The 17,256-nt window shown below is 38.5% G+C and overlaps 1 protein-coding gene across 1 annotated transcript in view; it reads right to left on the reverse strand.

Moving 5' to 3' along the window:
* LOC136857169 (cyclin-dependent kinase-like 2) overlaps positions 1-17,256 on the reverse strand; it is a 327,482-nt gene that overhangs the window by 79,973 nt on the left and 230,253 nt on the right. Inside the window, exon 6 of the mRNA XM_067135607.2 lies at positions 6,642-7,019. Within this exon, the coding sequence (XP_066991708.2) occupies positions 6,642-7,019 (378 nt within the window). The remainder of the gene's footprint in view (positions 1-6,641; positions 7,020-17,256) is intronic.

The following is a 17,256-nucleotide window of genomic DNA, read 5'->3' on the forward strand; positions in this document are numbered from 1 at the left end:
ATGACTTGGAAAGAGTGACAAGACAACCTGATGCAGAATCGTCCAAAGAGCACAGAACAGCATAAGATGAAGTAGTATTGGAAATCCAAAAATGCTGTCAGGTGTTAATGCTGGGAAAACAAGAATAAATAAGATAATCTACGTATATGGTAAATTAAATTATAAGTTTGTATGTTTCAGATTTTTACCTCAGATTATACAGGGTGTATCACAATTAATAGCACAGATTGAAATAGCTGTAAGAAAATGATACTAGAAGCAATAACGTCTTAGTAAACATGAGTCTGCAAATGAGCTGTTTACGAGATAATTTAGAATTTGTGGTTAGCAGCCACCACTGACTTGATTGAGTGTAAATGTCACCCTGGTTATGAAAAGGTACCAATACCACATTAAGAAAAGTTTTTAGATACTTTGGTTGAAGTGCAGTTGTTTTTAAGGAATAAGTAAACAGTCTTACTTAGTATGTTACAGTTACATGTTACAATGACTACAGTGTACTTGTATGTATGTATGTATGTTCAGTCTGTCAGCGATGCCGCTGGTGGGATCCTCAACAGCTCTGCCATTAGCTGTCATAGATGGCCTAGGCATCACTGAAGAGGCGTACTAGGGAAATGAGGAGTGAGGTAGTTTCCCGTTGCTTTCCTCACCGAGCCAGAGTTGCTATTACATATCAGTCTGCCAAGCCCACTGAAATGCATACACCAACCGACCCTATGAGCAACATTTTCACACCATTCATAGGAGGGACTGACTGCATAAGGATTGGCATTACTAGCATCGCTCATACCTCAGTCACTTTCGTATTGTCAAAGCCAAGGATAAGACAGAGACAGATCTATGAAAGTAACAAAATTGCTCTAGCTTATACCAGAAGACATAGTGCACTGTAAACACTACTGTAGGTCCTGCCAGCAAAGGCATACAGTGTACTTACTCATAGTTAAAAGAAGTGTTTAAAGTGTCATCCTTGTACTCAGATGCAGGCAATCCTGGAAGATGATGCCACAGAAACAGAAGGTAATTTTGTCCATTGAGTTTGCCTGGTAAAATGTACAGCCCAATAAAACAACACAACACTCTGGTTGACATGGTTCAATAATTGGAGCAGAGACTTGTAAATGCCTGTCAAAAATTACAGAATGATCCAGGTGTGTTAGAAAGAATTTGAAACTCAACGCAGTGACGAGCCAGGCATGCATCCGGGTACAAGAACGAGACTTTGAACACTTCCTTTAACTTTCTTTTTACAATTTGCTTTACACAGATAGGTCTTATGGTGACGATTGGATAGGAAAGGCCCAGAAATGGGAAGGAAGCGGCCATGGCCTTGATTAAGGTACAGCCCCAGCATTTGCCTGGTGAGAAAATGGGAAACCACGGAAAACCATGTTCAGGGCTGCTGGCAGTAGGGTTCCTTTAACTATAAGTAAGTACACTGTACAGTCACTGTAACATATAACTGTAACATACTAAGTAAGACTGCTTTCATGTTCATTAAAAACAACTGCACTTCTGCTACAGTATCTAATAACTTTTCTTAATGTTATATTGGTAACTTTTCCTAACTAGGGTGACGTTAACACACAATCAAGTCAATAGTGGGTGGTAAACACAAAGTCTAAATTATCTCACAAACGGCTCGTTTGCGGACCCATGTTTACTAAGACGTTTTTGCTTCTAGTACTGTGTATTTACAGCGGTTTCAATTTGTGCTATTAAATATGATACACCCTATGTACAAAAGTTGATAATATTTTCAGTTCAATGTTTGTTCACTTGCTTGTCCTGTAATCATGGATGTCGAACTAACAGAATTTCTCAAAACTCTGTATTTAAGTTCAGGGATAGCCAGGGTGTGTACTAGGATATATAATACTAGCAAGATACCCGTGCTTCGCTACGGTATTATAATGAAATTTATAATTGAATGCTTATTGTTTTAGATATATAATCCGACGAAATTCGCGATCTGACTCGTTTTCTGCAAGAACCCACCAAAATTCCCGATCTGACTGGTTTTCTATTATTTTACGGCACGTTTCCTCCCATTTTTCAATCTTCCTTTCCAGCAATCGATTTCGTACTTCCCGGGCTAGGCTCAGGTATTCCTCCCGGTCAGATGGGTCCGTAAATCTTTGCCATCTTTTCCTATAATCATTTTTAATATGGATAAAATCCTTCAGGAGATCCGGCGTGGTGTCATGTCGCGGCCGGACTGCATTCTTAGTCATTACCCGTCCAGGAGCCGTTTCCAGCGCGGTCCGCACATTTGACGACGGTCTGGAATATTATTATTATCATTATTATTATTACTATTATGTGTTGCTGGAATGGCTGATGACAGGGAGAACCGGAGTATCCGGAGAAAAACCTGTCCCGCCACCGTTTTGTCCAGCACGAGTGTCACATGGAGTGACCGGGATTCGAACCACGGAACCCAGCTGTGAGAGGCCGGCGCGCTGCCGCCTGAGCAACGGAGGATCCTTATAAGTACATTAATAACAGCTAAAATCAATTGGTCTCACCTACTTCTACACCCCACCGCCGTTAAGTTTATTTACCGCCACACCCCCAAAAATTTAATAATAATAATAATAATAATAATAATAATAATAATAATAATAATAATAATAATAATAATGTTATTTGCTTTACGTCCCACTAACTACTTTTACGGTCTTCGGAGACGCCGAGGTGCCGGAATTTTGTCCCGCAGGAGTTCTTTTACGTGCCAGTAAATCTACCGACACGGGGCTGTCGTATTTGAGCACCTTCAAATACCACCGGACTGAGCCAGGATCGAACCTGCCAAGTTGGGGTTAGAAGGCCAGCGCCTTAACCGTCTGAGCCACTCAGCCCGGCCCAAAAATTTAAAGAATGCTTGTTTATGTTTAAGGGAGATTCCAAACACCAATGTTCACGTCTATTACCTTCAGTTTTGAGATATAAGTATCCCAATAAAAATAATTTACTTTCGGCACTTCATATCACAATACTCCCCCCCCCCCAACTGAATTTTCCCGCAAAAAATACTTGTTTCTTTAATAGTAAAGGTCTTCTTAAATACCAATGATCACGACTCTAACTTCTTCACTTTTTGATTTATGTGTCCTCATGAAAGGAATTCAACTCCCGCCCTCCAAGATGGTTTCCCCACCAAAACGCGCTTTTTTTTGTTTTTAAAGGAGATCCAAATACGAATTTTCACGTCTGTAACAACTTTAGTTTTTATTAGATGTATGTATTCTCATACAATTAAGCCAATTAATTTTTCAATTCTTCCCCCCCCCCCCTTCATTGGATTTTCCGAGAATACGTGTTTCTTTACTTTTAAAGCAGATTGCAAATATTAAATTTCACGTCTGTAACGTCTTCATTTTTGTGATATCAGTAGCCTAATTAAAAGAATTCAACACCATTTTCAGTCACTTTTACCACCCCCTCCACCCAAGTGGTATTTCCGAAAACTAAAAACACACGTTTCTTTATGTTTAATAGAGATAAAAAATAACTTCACTTCTGTAAGATGTTAAGTTTTTTTTTAGATATACTGTAAAAATTCTCATTTTAAAATTTCACCCCTTTTGAGTTCCCCTTAAGTGGAGTTTCCAAAAACAAATCACCTATGTTTATTTACATTTACAGGAGATTCCAAACACCCACTTTTTACGTCTGTAACATTTTACGTTTCCAAGATATTCTGTAGATATAGTCTTTCAAAAAATTCACCCCAATTTGTCACTCCTGTTTAACCGCCATTAATTGGATTTCCCAAAAACTAAGAATTACGTGTTTCTTTATTTTTAAAGGAGATCCCATATACAAATTTTCAGTTCTGTAATATCTTTGGTTTCTGAGATATATGTATCCCCATTAAAGGCATTCAACCCATTTTTCACCCCTTTTACACCCCTCCTATTAGGATTTACAGGAAACAAAAAAATACGTGTTCCTTTATTTTTAGAGGAGATTCTAACTACCAATTTTTACATGTGTAAATTTTAAAGTTTTAAGATGTAGACGCACTCATTTTAAAAAATTCACCCCCCCCTTTTCACCCCCCAATATTTGGATTTTCCAAAAACGAAAAAAATACGTGTTTCTTTACTTTTAAAGTAGATCCAAAATACCAATTTTCAGGTCTGTAATATCTTCAGGTTCTGAAATATAAGTAGCCTCATTAAAGGCATTCAACCCATTTTTCACCCTTTTCCACCCTTCCTATTGGGATTTTCCGAAAACAAAAGAATACGTGTTTCTTTATTTTTAAAGGATTCTAAATACCAATTTTTACATCTATAAACTTTAAAAGTTTTGAGATATAGATGCACTCATTTTAAAAAATCACCCCCTTTTCACCCCCCATTAATTGGATTTTCCACAAACAAAAAAATACGTGTTTCGTTATTTTTAAAGGAGATCCCAAACACCAATTTTCAGGTCTGTAATATCTTCAGGTTCTGAAATATAAGTGCCTCATTAAAGGCATTCAACCCTTTTTTCACCCCCTTTCACTCCTCCTATTGAGATTTTCCGAAAACAAAAAAGTACGTGTCTCTTTATTCTTAAAGGAGATTCTAAATACCAATTTTTACATCTATAACCTTTAAAAGTTTTGAGATATAGATACACTCATTTTAAAATATTACCCCCCTTTTCACCCCCCCCCCCTTAATTGGGTTTTCCAGAAACAAAAAAATAAGTGCTCCTTTATTTTTAAAGGAGATCCAAAACACCAATTTTCAGCTCTGTAATATCTTCAGTTTCTGAGATATAAGTAGCCTCATTAAAGGCATTCAACCCCTTTTTAACCCCTTTTCACTCCTTCTATTGCGATTTTCCGAAAACAAAAAAATACGTGTTTCTTTATTTTTAATGAAGATTCTAAATACCAATTATTACATCACCAAACTTTAAATGTTTCGAGATATAGATTCACTCATTTTAAAAATTCACCCCCTTTTCACCCTCCCATTAATTGGATTTTCCAAAAACGAAAAAATACGTGTTTCTTTATTTTTAAAAGAGATCAAAAGTACCAATTTTGAGGTCTGTAATATCTTCAGTTTCTGATATATAAGTACCGGTATCCTGATTAAAGGCATTCAACCTATTTTCCCCCATTTTCACCCTTTTTCACCCCTCCTATTGGGATTTTCTGAAAACAAAATATACATGTTTTCTTATTTTTAAAGAAGATTCTAAATACCAATTTTCACATCTATAAACGTTTAAAGTTTTGAGATATACATACACTCATTTTAAAATTTCACCCCCCCTTTTTACCCCCTCACCGAAGGAATATCCAAAAATCCTTTCTTAGCAAGCACCTACATCATAATGTGAATATATCCCCAAAATTTCATTTCTTTATGTCCAGTAGTTTTGGCTCGGCGATGATGAATCAGTCAGTCAGTCAGTCAGTCAGGACAAGCTATTTTATATATATAGATTTGATTCATATCTAGGGGCATAGTAATATTATGAGGACCAAAACAGGAAATGTAAAACTTCTCTGTCAACAAACTAGAAAATAATAAAACTTACATAAAATATAATTTCCGATATTTTATGTTGTATATGTATTTATTCTAAGAGGAATAATAACCAAGATATTCACATTTTTCAAAGACATAAGCTTCAATGATATTTCCATATTGAACTGAGATCACAGAGATGAGATATCTATTAGGTTCAACCTACTCAATATAAATTACGTGTTGATGTTACTAATAACTTTTATTCAAGTTGGGACCAGTTTTGACATTTACAATGTCATCATCAGCCATAAAATGAATCACAAATATATAAGCAATAACATAATAATCAAAACAATGTTAAAGATTTTTTAATGAACATATTTCAATCTGTATCCACAAGTGTTTTGATGATTATGTCATTGCTTTTATATTTTTGTGATTCATTTTATGGCTGATGATGGCATTATAAATGTTGAAACCGGTCCCAAGTTGAATAAAAGTTATTAGTAACATCAACACGTAATTTTTATTGAATAGGTTGAACCTAATAGATATCTCATCTCTAACATATTTGCAAACTTTCACGTATCTCCAGAAATATTAGTTCTATCTAAAAAATGATTTAAAAAAAAATCAAATTTCCAGTCATTTATATAGGATACATTGTAACCGTACAAGCTGTGATAACAGAAATATTTCCGGATTTATATTTTCAGTGAATGATAAGACAAAGACTCATCATGGTCAAGAAGGAGGTACAGGATGTGGAGCAAGGATAGATTTCACGAAACTCTGATATGTCTGTTTGGTGGACATGCGGAATATTGAGGAAATAAACCAAATAACTTATGTTCCAATCCAGTATAAAGAAAGTACCCAGTAGGAGAAAGAATAGATGTTGAAACTTTGAGCCTTTTCTTCCTAAAGAAGAATGAGCAGTGGTCTTACCCACTCTCTCCTTGAAAGTTGTAAATTATTTCTCTATTATATTACTTTAGGATACTTTACACAAGTGACAGAGCAGTGGTTCATTCTCTACACTTACTAGCAGTGAGTCCATGGTAAAACCAAAAAGCACTGTAAGGAGATAGACTATAGTAAAATCGGAATAATTCTCTGTATTGTGTGAGTAAACAAAACACAAAGTTAACTTACGCTTTTCCTCTGTGTCGCTAGGTCTGCGTTCACTTCGAGAATGCCGAATAGCGGAGGAAGATTCTTGCACAGATGCAGAGGTATTCTTCTGCAGTAGTGGATTGCTCTTGAACTCTTGCTCTATCTTGGCTCGCAGTTCAGGAAGGAAGCGATCAGGGAAACGATCATGTACAAAATAAGTATGTTTCAAAAGTTCTCCACTGCACGGTCGTAACAATGGGTCCATTTTAAGACATGCTGCCAGAAAGTCCACAGTAATATTTGGCCAAGAGGGGAACTTCTTACTTAATGCACGAATACCATCTTCAAAATGTTGTTTTAACCCTTTGAAGTCTGGATTACGTGCGATGAGTGGCTGGTGACGATTGGAGAGTTTTCCTGCAAAACAGCCATGTGATAAAGCATAAGAAAAATAAATTCAATAATTTGAAAGGAAGTGATCATAAATTAAATTTTATGAAAAATATATTGTCCTAACTAGTTACTTACATAAAAATAGAAATATATTATCTGAAAGCCTTGTACAGTATTTCTGTGTATGACTCATACTTTAGTAGGGATTTTTCTTCTCATAGATATCTTAAGATCTATCACAAATTTAAATACCAAGTCTGCGCAAAAATAGAACTAATTATATTTTGCAGATCATGAGTATGCACTTAACACTCACCTGCCAAAAGTTAAAATTGTGTATACTTGCAGTAAAAATCTTCAATTAAAGAACTGTTATCACCTGTAAATTACTTGGCTTGAACAATGAAACATTAATAAGATTCACAAAAGATACTTGCACTGTCGGTATAGTTATATTGCTTCACTCTCTAACAGTTAATGGGTGCACTGTCAACTAGTGGGCACTATATATCACAATATTCTCTCTCACTGATTAGCCACTGAGACTTTGTATCACACAGTTCATTGTTGAAAGAAACAAAAACGTTTCAAAATAAAATATTGATATCAATTTTGATCATGTACATTTTCCCGATAAAACCAGTACTATCTGTGATAAAATGAACTGTTTTGGTCTCTTTGCAATCCCTTAATCTCTACTCAGTTCAGTGATATTGAAATCATAGCCCACAAGTGGCCACGGCTGGTCTGTGGTCCAACAGCTCTGCACTCTGAATGGCCAACCAAGCAGAAGATGGGTGGCCATGGGTGTACAGTGGCTTTAAGCCTCTGTATTTGAGAGACTGGAAAGGGCTGGACCTCATGGCTGGTCCCCACCGTTGACTGTCCTGGGACTGGTTTATCACGGTTTTCCATTCTCCTGCACTAAGGCGAATGCTGAGACAGTTCCTATTATAGGCCACGATCACCAACCCCCTCACTGTCTCTGAGCATCTCCTTCACCATAACAAATCTCCCAGCCTGAGAAATGGCGTTACGATCTAAGAGGCCCGCCTCCCCATTCAGGGGAGGAATGAAACCATTTAATAATAGTAGTAGTAGTTGAAATCATACCTGGGCTGATGACCTCAATATTTGGTGCTTTAAAACAGTAATCATCATGAAATCATACCATACCTGAATTGGCTTCACTCCATGACCGAAGCACTTCATTTTTCAATGATAGAGAGTGTGCAGCATCTGTTTTGAGGAGCATCTGCTTGTATCATGTTTGTAGACATAACTCTTCATGAATTTGTTTAAATCCTAACAGGTTGTCTGGGTCCAGTTATGATCCTGAAGGTTTACCCATTGGCAAAAAATAGAACCTCCAAGTATCAGATGCATAATAATAGCTGGAGAGATGGAAAGAAAGAAGCAGGGTACCCAATGAACAATCATCCACTCATCCTCAATCCAGATCTGGAAAGAGCTTTCTTCAGAGCTCCCTTCTACTGGAAATTCAGTCTGAGATTTGTTGTACCTCAGTATGGAGACATACGATGAAACAGGGTGCAGACACTAAACTAAAGATAAGCTTATGTATTGACACCAGCTACCATCTATACACAGTCGAACCTGACTTATACGCATATCATACGTATGAATTGTTTTGGTCTCTTTGCAATCCCTTAATCTCTACTCGGTTCAGTGATATTGAAATCATAGCCCACAAGTGGCCACGGCTGGTGTGTGGTCCAACAGCTCTGCACTCTGACCGGCCAACCGAGCAGAAGACGGGTGGCCACGGGTGTACAGTGGCTTTAAGCATATCAAGGGGAAGAGAAAAAAAAACTACTTGTAACTCAGAATTACTTAGAAATCAGACTTACGCAATACATCACATATTTACTGAAAAACCAATGGAATAGACCTACATGTGTAAATCCTTGCAAATAATAAATACATTAAGACAGAAAATATTATTTTGAACTTGGTTCTGCCTTAGAGAAATCAGATAGTTTGGTTTGTTTCACTTTTCTTGCATTAAGAGTATAAACCTCCTCTTGCAAACTTAGTAATGAATTCAAAGTATTTTCACTACAGCTTTTCACACTGATGTAACGCCTACACACATCAACTGCACTTAACACTTTACTCAGTTCAGGTGTTTCAAGATTCTAGTCATTATCTCCATCTCCAATGTCACTATCGCTTGTAGCTGGTCCATCACCACCGCGTTGTTGGCATACATCAGCAATAATCTCTTCATCCGGTAGTTCTCCACATACAGCAAGATTGTCATCAAAATGCACAAAAATATCGAATTCTACACCCTCTGGTAGCATTAGCTCATTGCCAGACAAAACTTCATACCCATAATCATCATTAGAAGCAGCATCTTCTAGCATGACACCAGCTTTTCGGAAACAGTTGCTGATTGTGGAGGATGACACCTGCTTCCAGGCAGCCGAAATAAAGTGCATGGCTTGTACCAAATTAATGGAGAGAGGTTCATTTCCTGCATCAGTCAGTGTTATTAAATGATGAACCAGAATTTTTCTATAATGCATTTAGAAATTTGCAATGATGCCCAAATCAAGCGGCTGTAGAACACTGGTACAGTTAGGAGGGAAATAAAAATATTCCACTCGGACATTCTCCAGAACGATTTGAGGTGGGTGGGCTGCACATCGATCCATAAGAAGAAGAATCTTCTTCTGTTTCTTTTTCATTTTAATGTCCAATTTTTTCAACCACTGTTCCATTAGAAGCATAATCATCCAAGAATTTCTGTTGGATTCATATTCCGTAGGTTTTGTTTTTGCACCCTTAAAACACCTCGGATTCTTTGATTTTCCTATCACAAGTGGAGGAAGTTTGTCAGATCCATCTGCATTGGTGGCGAGAAGTACTGTTACACGAATTTTACTTTTCTCCCTCCATGGCATGAGTCACCCTTTTCAGCTAATGTTTGAAGGAGATTGTAGAATAGGCTAGTATCATCACAATTGTAGATGTTTGGAGGCTGATAATCACTTACGATACCTGGCAGAACCTCTTCTGTCCAGTGTTGCACCGTGACGTCGTCCACAGCTTTTGAATCACCGCAAGTCGTTCTCTCTGTGATTCCATGACGATCTTTAAATCCTTGCAACCATCCTGATGAAGCCTTGAAATAAGCAGTGATACTCATAATTTTAGCTAAATCTATCGCATTTGCCTTCAGCATGTCGCCACTAATTGGTAGAACTGCAGCCCGCTTTTGCTGGAACCATGTGAAAAGTGCTTTCTCCAAATCTACGTACCTTCCTTCTTGCTGACGGCTGCGCTTTACTAATTTTGAACCCAGTTTTAAGAACTCATCCAAAACAGCGTTTCTTTTACTGATGACTGAACATAACATGGTATAAGCAATCCCTCAGCCTGAAGCAATTTCAGTTTTTGTTTTGTGTGGATTAGCGTCCACTTCTCGTATAACTTTTCCATTTTCTGTTTTCCATGGCTTATCAAAAGCGACTGAATCACAAAACTAGTGTTCAAAAGTAAACACCAGATACCGGCTCAGTGGACATTTTAGTTCTCCATTGTTCCCACGAAAAAATTCTCATATTCAAACAAATTTACTGTATTTTCTTCAGTTTATGCACCGAAACTACCCACTTTGCGTATAATGTATTTTAATCTTTGGCTGCATTGTGAAGGTCAAAAACGACTAAAGTAGAGGAGAAGCGAAGGGGACTTGCTCAGTTGGCCTTTGTTAAGCCCCCAGTAAAAAAAAAAAAAAAAAAAAATCAACGTCACTTGGCGAAACTCTTTGTGTTCTGTTTCAGCACCGAAACCCGACCGCTCTACTTCCACCTATGCCAACAAAGAGGAAACTTGGTAAGTACAGTAGTTTCTTTTTAAAAAAGCACGTGCTCATTACAATTTCGCAAAACTCGGTTATATTTCACTGACACTTAATGTGTATAACAGTGATTATGAAGAAACGGATTACGTATAGATAAGGTTTAATTAACACGCTTTTAAATTACATTTTGCCGGGACCTAAAGGAAATTACGTACAAATACGAATTACGTGGAATAGAGTTATGTATAAAGCAGCTTTATATTTTATCTAAAATAAGAGTTTTGTCTGTACATTGCTCAGAATGTGAAAAGAATGGTATTTCTGTATCGGTCATGTCCACAGTAACAAGGAAATGCGCTTTTTACTTTTCCGTAATTTCTGTCTGTCTGTATGTATGTACACGCATCACGAGACAACGGCTGAAGAGAATTTAATGAAAATTGTATATAAAGTCGGGGGATGAACCACTACAATCTAGGCTATAAGCCGTTTTATTCATGCTGAGTGAAATGGTAGTTTAGGGGAAGGCCTAAAATTTAACTCCCAAATATTTACATTATTAGTGGTCCTATCGATAAATACTACATAACTAAACTTATATAGCATTAAATTTCCAATCATTTATGCTTTTTTCAGTTTTACCATACCGACTATGATAAGAGTGGTATTTCAGAGTAAGAAGAAAACTAAATGTGAAGGGCTACAATATCGAAAGCGCATAACATTTTTCAACAATAACATTACACTGACCATTGTTTGTTGTGATGTTCTTTGTCTTTTATGCTGCCACTCAACTCCAATAGATGGGATTACTGCTGTGTACCAAGTATAACAACCTATCTGAATGTTGGCAGGAAATACCTGGGGAGTTAAAAAACTTTCTTCTTTAGCATGTCATTCCTCTGGTTCATAAATTTTCTGATATGCTGTTACATAACACACAGATTCTTCATAATAATTCAGCTATTTGATTCCTACTCTGACGCGCTTGCGCTGTTTTGAATGAGCGGTGTGCACACTAAAGGCAGAGGCTCACTTAGTAGTAGTAGTAGCAGTAGTAGTAGTAGTAATAGTAGTAGTATGACCTAGTCTAGAATTACAATTTAGGCCTATTCCAAATTATAGCACCACAATTCACTAAATAACTCAAAATTCAATCCTGAAAAGAGCCGTTTATTAAGAAAAGCTTCTTCCTCTTCACTTTCATTAAATTCTACATTAATTTTAATCCAAATTAGCAGTGAAGAGGGGTTTCTCCTCTGGCTTGTAGGAAAAATTTTCCTCCAAGTCAGATTTTTCTGCTGCCAGTGTAGTGAATTGAGATTTTTAAACTTATGTATAGTTTTTGCCCTGTGACTCTACAATATTCGCACCTCCCCAGCCTTCATGCACCCCCCCCCCCTGCCCCAAAATTAAAAAGCGTTCACGCCTTACGGCTCACGGCTCATGGCTATCTGCGGCCTGGTTATTATAGCTCTGGAACTTTGGACTGTTCGTTAAAAGTGAGAAAATGTGTGGTTTTTAATTTGATCAAGTATTTCACATGATAGCATGGCTTTTAATCATGACATTCCTACCGGCATCATTGTACTGATCTATGTTGATTTCAGTTGGCAAAACCAATAAAACAGTCTTTCTGAGGATGTAAAAAGACAGGTGGAGAGTGAGTATCTGCAATTATAGTGAAAACTCCCCAACTTAATTGTGACTGATGGTAGACAAGAGGGCCTACCATTACAATGAATATTCCCTAACACAATCTTCATTTGAGAAAAGACATTTGGTGACTTCCCCATCGCGTTTCTAGGGTAACGTTAAGAGCTATGCAATTTAATACAATCTTGCTCACAACATGTACGCTACCAAACCTAGAATTCTGTATACAGTGTAGAATTCCATAGCGAAGCACGGGTACATCAGCTAGTAATCTATAATTCCTAAGGACAAAGATTTCACGATACACCATTAACACAGTGAAGAGAGGTGGTGTGAGTATGGTGAAATTCTTATTCTAGAATATCTACTGAATTCTGATACTTTTAAGTTTTTCTTTAATTGGTTCCAATTCTTCTACCTAGCTTCTGATATTTTCATTCTTGTACATGCATTAATGAGTTTCCTTATTTACACACGTAATTGCCATAATGTGGTAGAAGTTTATGATTGGATGTCACAGCCCTCAGCAATGTACACAGAGTGAAAATATGTTATTATTATTATTATTGTCCACCTCTGTGGTGTAGTGGTTAGCGTGATTAGCTGCCACCCCCGGAGGCCCGGGTTCGATTCCCGGCTCTGCCACGAAATTTGAAAAGTGGTACGAGGGCTGGAACGGGGTCCACTCAGCCTTGGGAGGTCAACTGAGTAGAGGTGGGTTCGATTCCCACCTCAGCCATCCTGGAAGTGGTTTTCCGTGGTTTCCCACTTCTCCTCCAGGCGAATCCCGGGATGGTACCTAACTTAAAGCCACGGCCGCTTCCTTCTCTCTTCCTTGCCTATCCCGTCCAATCTTCCCATCCCTCCACAAGGCCCCTGTTCAGCATAGCAGGTGAGGCCGCCTGGGCAAAGTACTGGTCATACTCCCCAGTTGTATCCCCCGACCAAGAGTCTGAAGCTCCAGGACACTGCCCTTGAGGCGGTAGAGGTGGGATCCCTCGCTAAGTCCGAGGGAAAAACCGAACCTGGAGGGTAAACAGATGATGATGATGATGATGATGATGATGATGATGATTATTATTATTATTATTATTATTATTATTATTATTATTATTATTATTATTATTATTATTATTATTATTATTATTATATCTCTCTTTTCTGACGCAGGATGCCTTCTACATATACTGCTATCTGATCCCAAGATTCTTGGTTTCGTAGCATCGCCTGCACAATACTTTCTGGCGTCAACTCTCCTTGCTCAGTATATAAACATCTTCTCTGAGTTGACCAATGATAGCATACGAAAAATGTGTGAAATACATCGTCTATATCATTGCAATAAATACACGCCGAGTCGCTCGCTCTACCTACTCTATGTAGAAATTTCCGGAAGTATCCGTGACCCATAAGGAGAAATAAAGAAGAAGAAACCTGAGAAATTAGCACGACGCCGCCCTGAAGTAATGCGAGAGCGGTTCCCGGGCGGAGATATACGTCGTGGGAAAAGGGTGTGTGGGTTTTAGTGAGTAGGAATCTCACACGCTTGAGGAGTGCGGACCCTCACAAGTGTCTAATGAAAGATTTCCCACACTTCCCTCGTAAAAAAAAAATATTATTATTATTATTATTATTATTATTATTATTATTATTATTATTATTATTATTATTATTATTATTATTATTATTATTATTATTATTCAAGAAGAATATACTGGAAGCGATCATCAGTATATCACTTTTCGTGTACTTCAAGAGACTCTGCATCTAAGGATTACCACGCCCAAGCCAGAAAGATGGAACATAGCCACTATGGATAGAGAAAAATTTCATGAAGTAATACAGAATGGAATGGATTGTATGACGGATACATGTCATGGAGGCAAAAGAAGCATAATTGCTAATAAATGCGTGGAACACACCATGAGACTCCTTCAGCAAGCATGCGACGCATCAATGACCAGAATCAAACAACAGAGAGGCAAGCGTCCAGCATATTGGTGGAATGAAGAAAGTGCTGAGCTGAGGAAACAATGCCTGCGACTCAGACGAAGGACACAAAGAGCACGACATAATGATGAAGCTCTCTCAGTAGAGTATAAGACTATGAAGAAAAGACTGTGAAATACAATTAAAAAGAGTAAAGCCCACAAGTGGTGGGAAATGTCTAAGGAAGTGGATGAAAATCCATGGGGATTAGGGTATAAAATTGTCATGAAGAAATTCGGGATGCTACCAAGCCCTATCATGGATCCACGCACCATGGAAGAAATAGTACACATACTATTCCCTGATCATGCAGAGAGGATTGATGATGAGGCCGAGAAAGAACTAGATAATGTACCACCTTTTACAACTGAAGAATTGATAACAGCAATTAATTCCCTTAGAAATAAGAAAGCCCCTGGACCAGGTGGTATTCCAGCAGAAGTACTAAAGGTGGCAGTCAAATTATGTCCTCAACTGCTGTTGAGAATGTATAATCATTGTTTGAAAGCGGGAATTTTTAGCTTTCGTTGGAAGATAGCTAGATTGGTTCTGATCAGTAAAGGGAAAACTGGGGGTTACAGACCTCTATGTATGCTGGACACTACCGGGAAAGGTTTAGAGAAGCTCCTATAACCGAGAATACTAGCAGCAGTCCTATTAGCTAGCGACCTATCCAACCAACAACATGGATTTCGCAGAGGTCACTCAACGCTAGATGCTGTGAAGGAAGTGGTGAAGACAGCAGAACGAGCTCAAACGGGTAATCATTATTAGGAAGCTGACGCTTCCTGTGACTCTAGATGTTAAAAATGCCTTCAATTTGGCAAGATGGAGTGATATTTTGGAAGCTCTAGAAGAAACTTTCAAGCTACCAGAATATCTCATGTATATACTGCGAGACTATTTGAAAGACCGTACATTGTTATATGACACGGAAGACGGTCAGAGAAGAAAACGGCTCACAGCTGGTGCAGCATGTATAATGTATAATGTATAATCATTGTTTGAAAGCGGGAATTTTTAGCTTTCGTTGGAAGATAGCTAGATTGGTTCTGATCAGTAAAGGGAAAACTGGGGGTTACAGACCTCTATGTATGCTGGACACTACCGGGAAAGGTTTAGAGAAGCTCCTATAACCGAGAATACTAGCAGCAGTCCTATTAGCTAGCGACCTATCCAACCAACAACATGGATTTCGCAGAGGTCACTCAACGCTAGATGCTGTGAAGGAAGTGGTGAAGACAGCAGAACGAGCTCAAACGGGTAATCATTATTAGGAAGCTGACGCTTCCTGTGACTCTAGATGTTAAAAATGCCTTCAACTCGGCAAGATGGAGTGATATTTTGGAAGCTCTAGAAGAAACTTTCAAGCTACCAGAATATCTCATGTATATACTGCGAGACTATTTGAAAGACCGTACATTGTTATATGACACGGAAGACGGTCAGAGAAGAAAACGGCTCACAGCTGGTGCAGCACAAGGCTCAATTCTCGGACCACACCTTTGGAACATAATGTATGATGGTTTGTTATGGCTGGAGATGCCAGAAGATGTAAAACTTGTGGGTTATGCTGATGATGTGGCTGCTGTGATAGTAACCCGTAACCTAGAGCTGGCTCAATTTAAATTGAATCAGGTGATGCGACGTGTCAAAGAATGGATGATAAATCACAAGTTAGAACTCGCAGATCATAAAATGGAAATTGCCCTCCTGACGAGGAAAAGGATTAATACTGTTGTACCGATGCAGATCGGACAGATAGCCATCGAAACAACTAGGAGCACAAAATATCTTGGTGTAACGCTTGATACTAAGCATACATATTGGGACCACATCCAACGGGTAACAGATAAGGCAGCGAAAACCATGACTGCACTGAGTAGACTCATGGGAAATATCAAGGGACCGATATCTAGTAAAAGGCGGCTTCTCATGTCGATTGTTCAATCGATACTGCTATACAGTTCGGAAATTTGGGCTGAATCGTTAAAAATTGTGAAATATCGGACAAGAATTGCGGCTGTACAACGGAGAGCAGCTTTACGAATTGCTTGTGCATATCGCACAGTATCAGAACCTGTGATTCTAGTAGTAGCAGCAGTAGCTCCCATTGACTTGTTGGCCTTCGAAAGACAAGAAATTTGGCTCACACAAGAAGAGCTAGGAAGGAAAAAGACAAAGGCTTTGGCTCATAGTCGCAGAATGCAACGATGGCAAACAAGATGGGAAGATGATTCTAGAGGGAAATAGACGAAAAGACTGATACCTTCTCTGGGCGTATGGGTTGCCCGAAATCATAGTGAAGTGAACTACTATCTCACACAGTTCTTGACAGGTCATGGATACTTCCGAAAATTTCTTCATAGGCTAGGGCCAGCAACTAGTCCGGTGTGCATATACTGCGGTGATATCGATGACGTATCACATACTTTCTTTGTGTGTGTTCATTGGCTGCCACAAAGAAGATGCTTAGAAGTTATGCATGGAGAATTGACGCCAGAAGGGATCGTGTCAGTAATGCTACAAAGTCGAGAATCTTGGGACCAGGTGGCAGTCTACGTAGAAAATATTCTGCGTCAGAAGAAGAAGGACCTGGATGATTACGACAGACAGTAAAGCAGAAGAAGGAAGATGAAGCACAAGATGCATTAAGCACGACATCCGCCCTGAAGTAATGCGAGAGCGGTTTCCGGGGCGGAGATAAACATCATGGGAAAAGGGAGCGTGGTTTTTAGTGGGTAAGAATCTCCACACACTTGTTGAGTGCGGACCCTCACAAGC

The sequence above is a fragment of the Anabrus simplex genome, chromosome 1, assembly GCF_040414725.1.
Source record: "Anabrus simplex isolate iqAnaSimp1 chromosome 1, ASM4041472v1, whole genome shotgun sequence".
Classification (NCBI taxonomy): domain Eukaryota; kingdom Metazoa; phylum Arthropoda; class Insecta; order Orthoptera; family Tettigoniidae; genus Anabrus; species Anabrus simplex.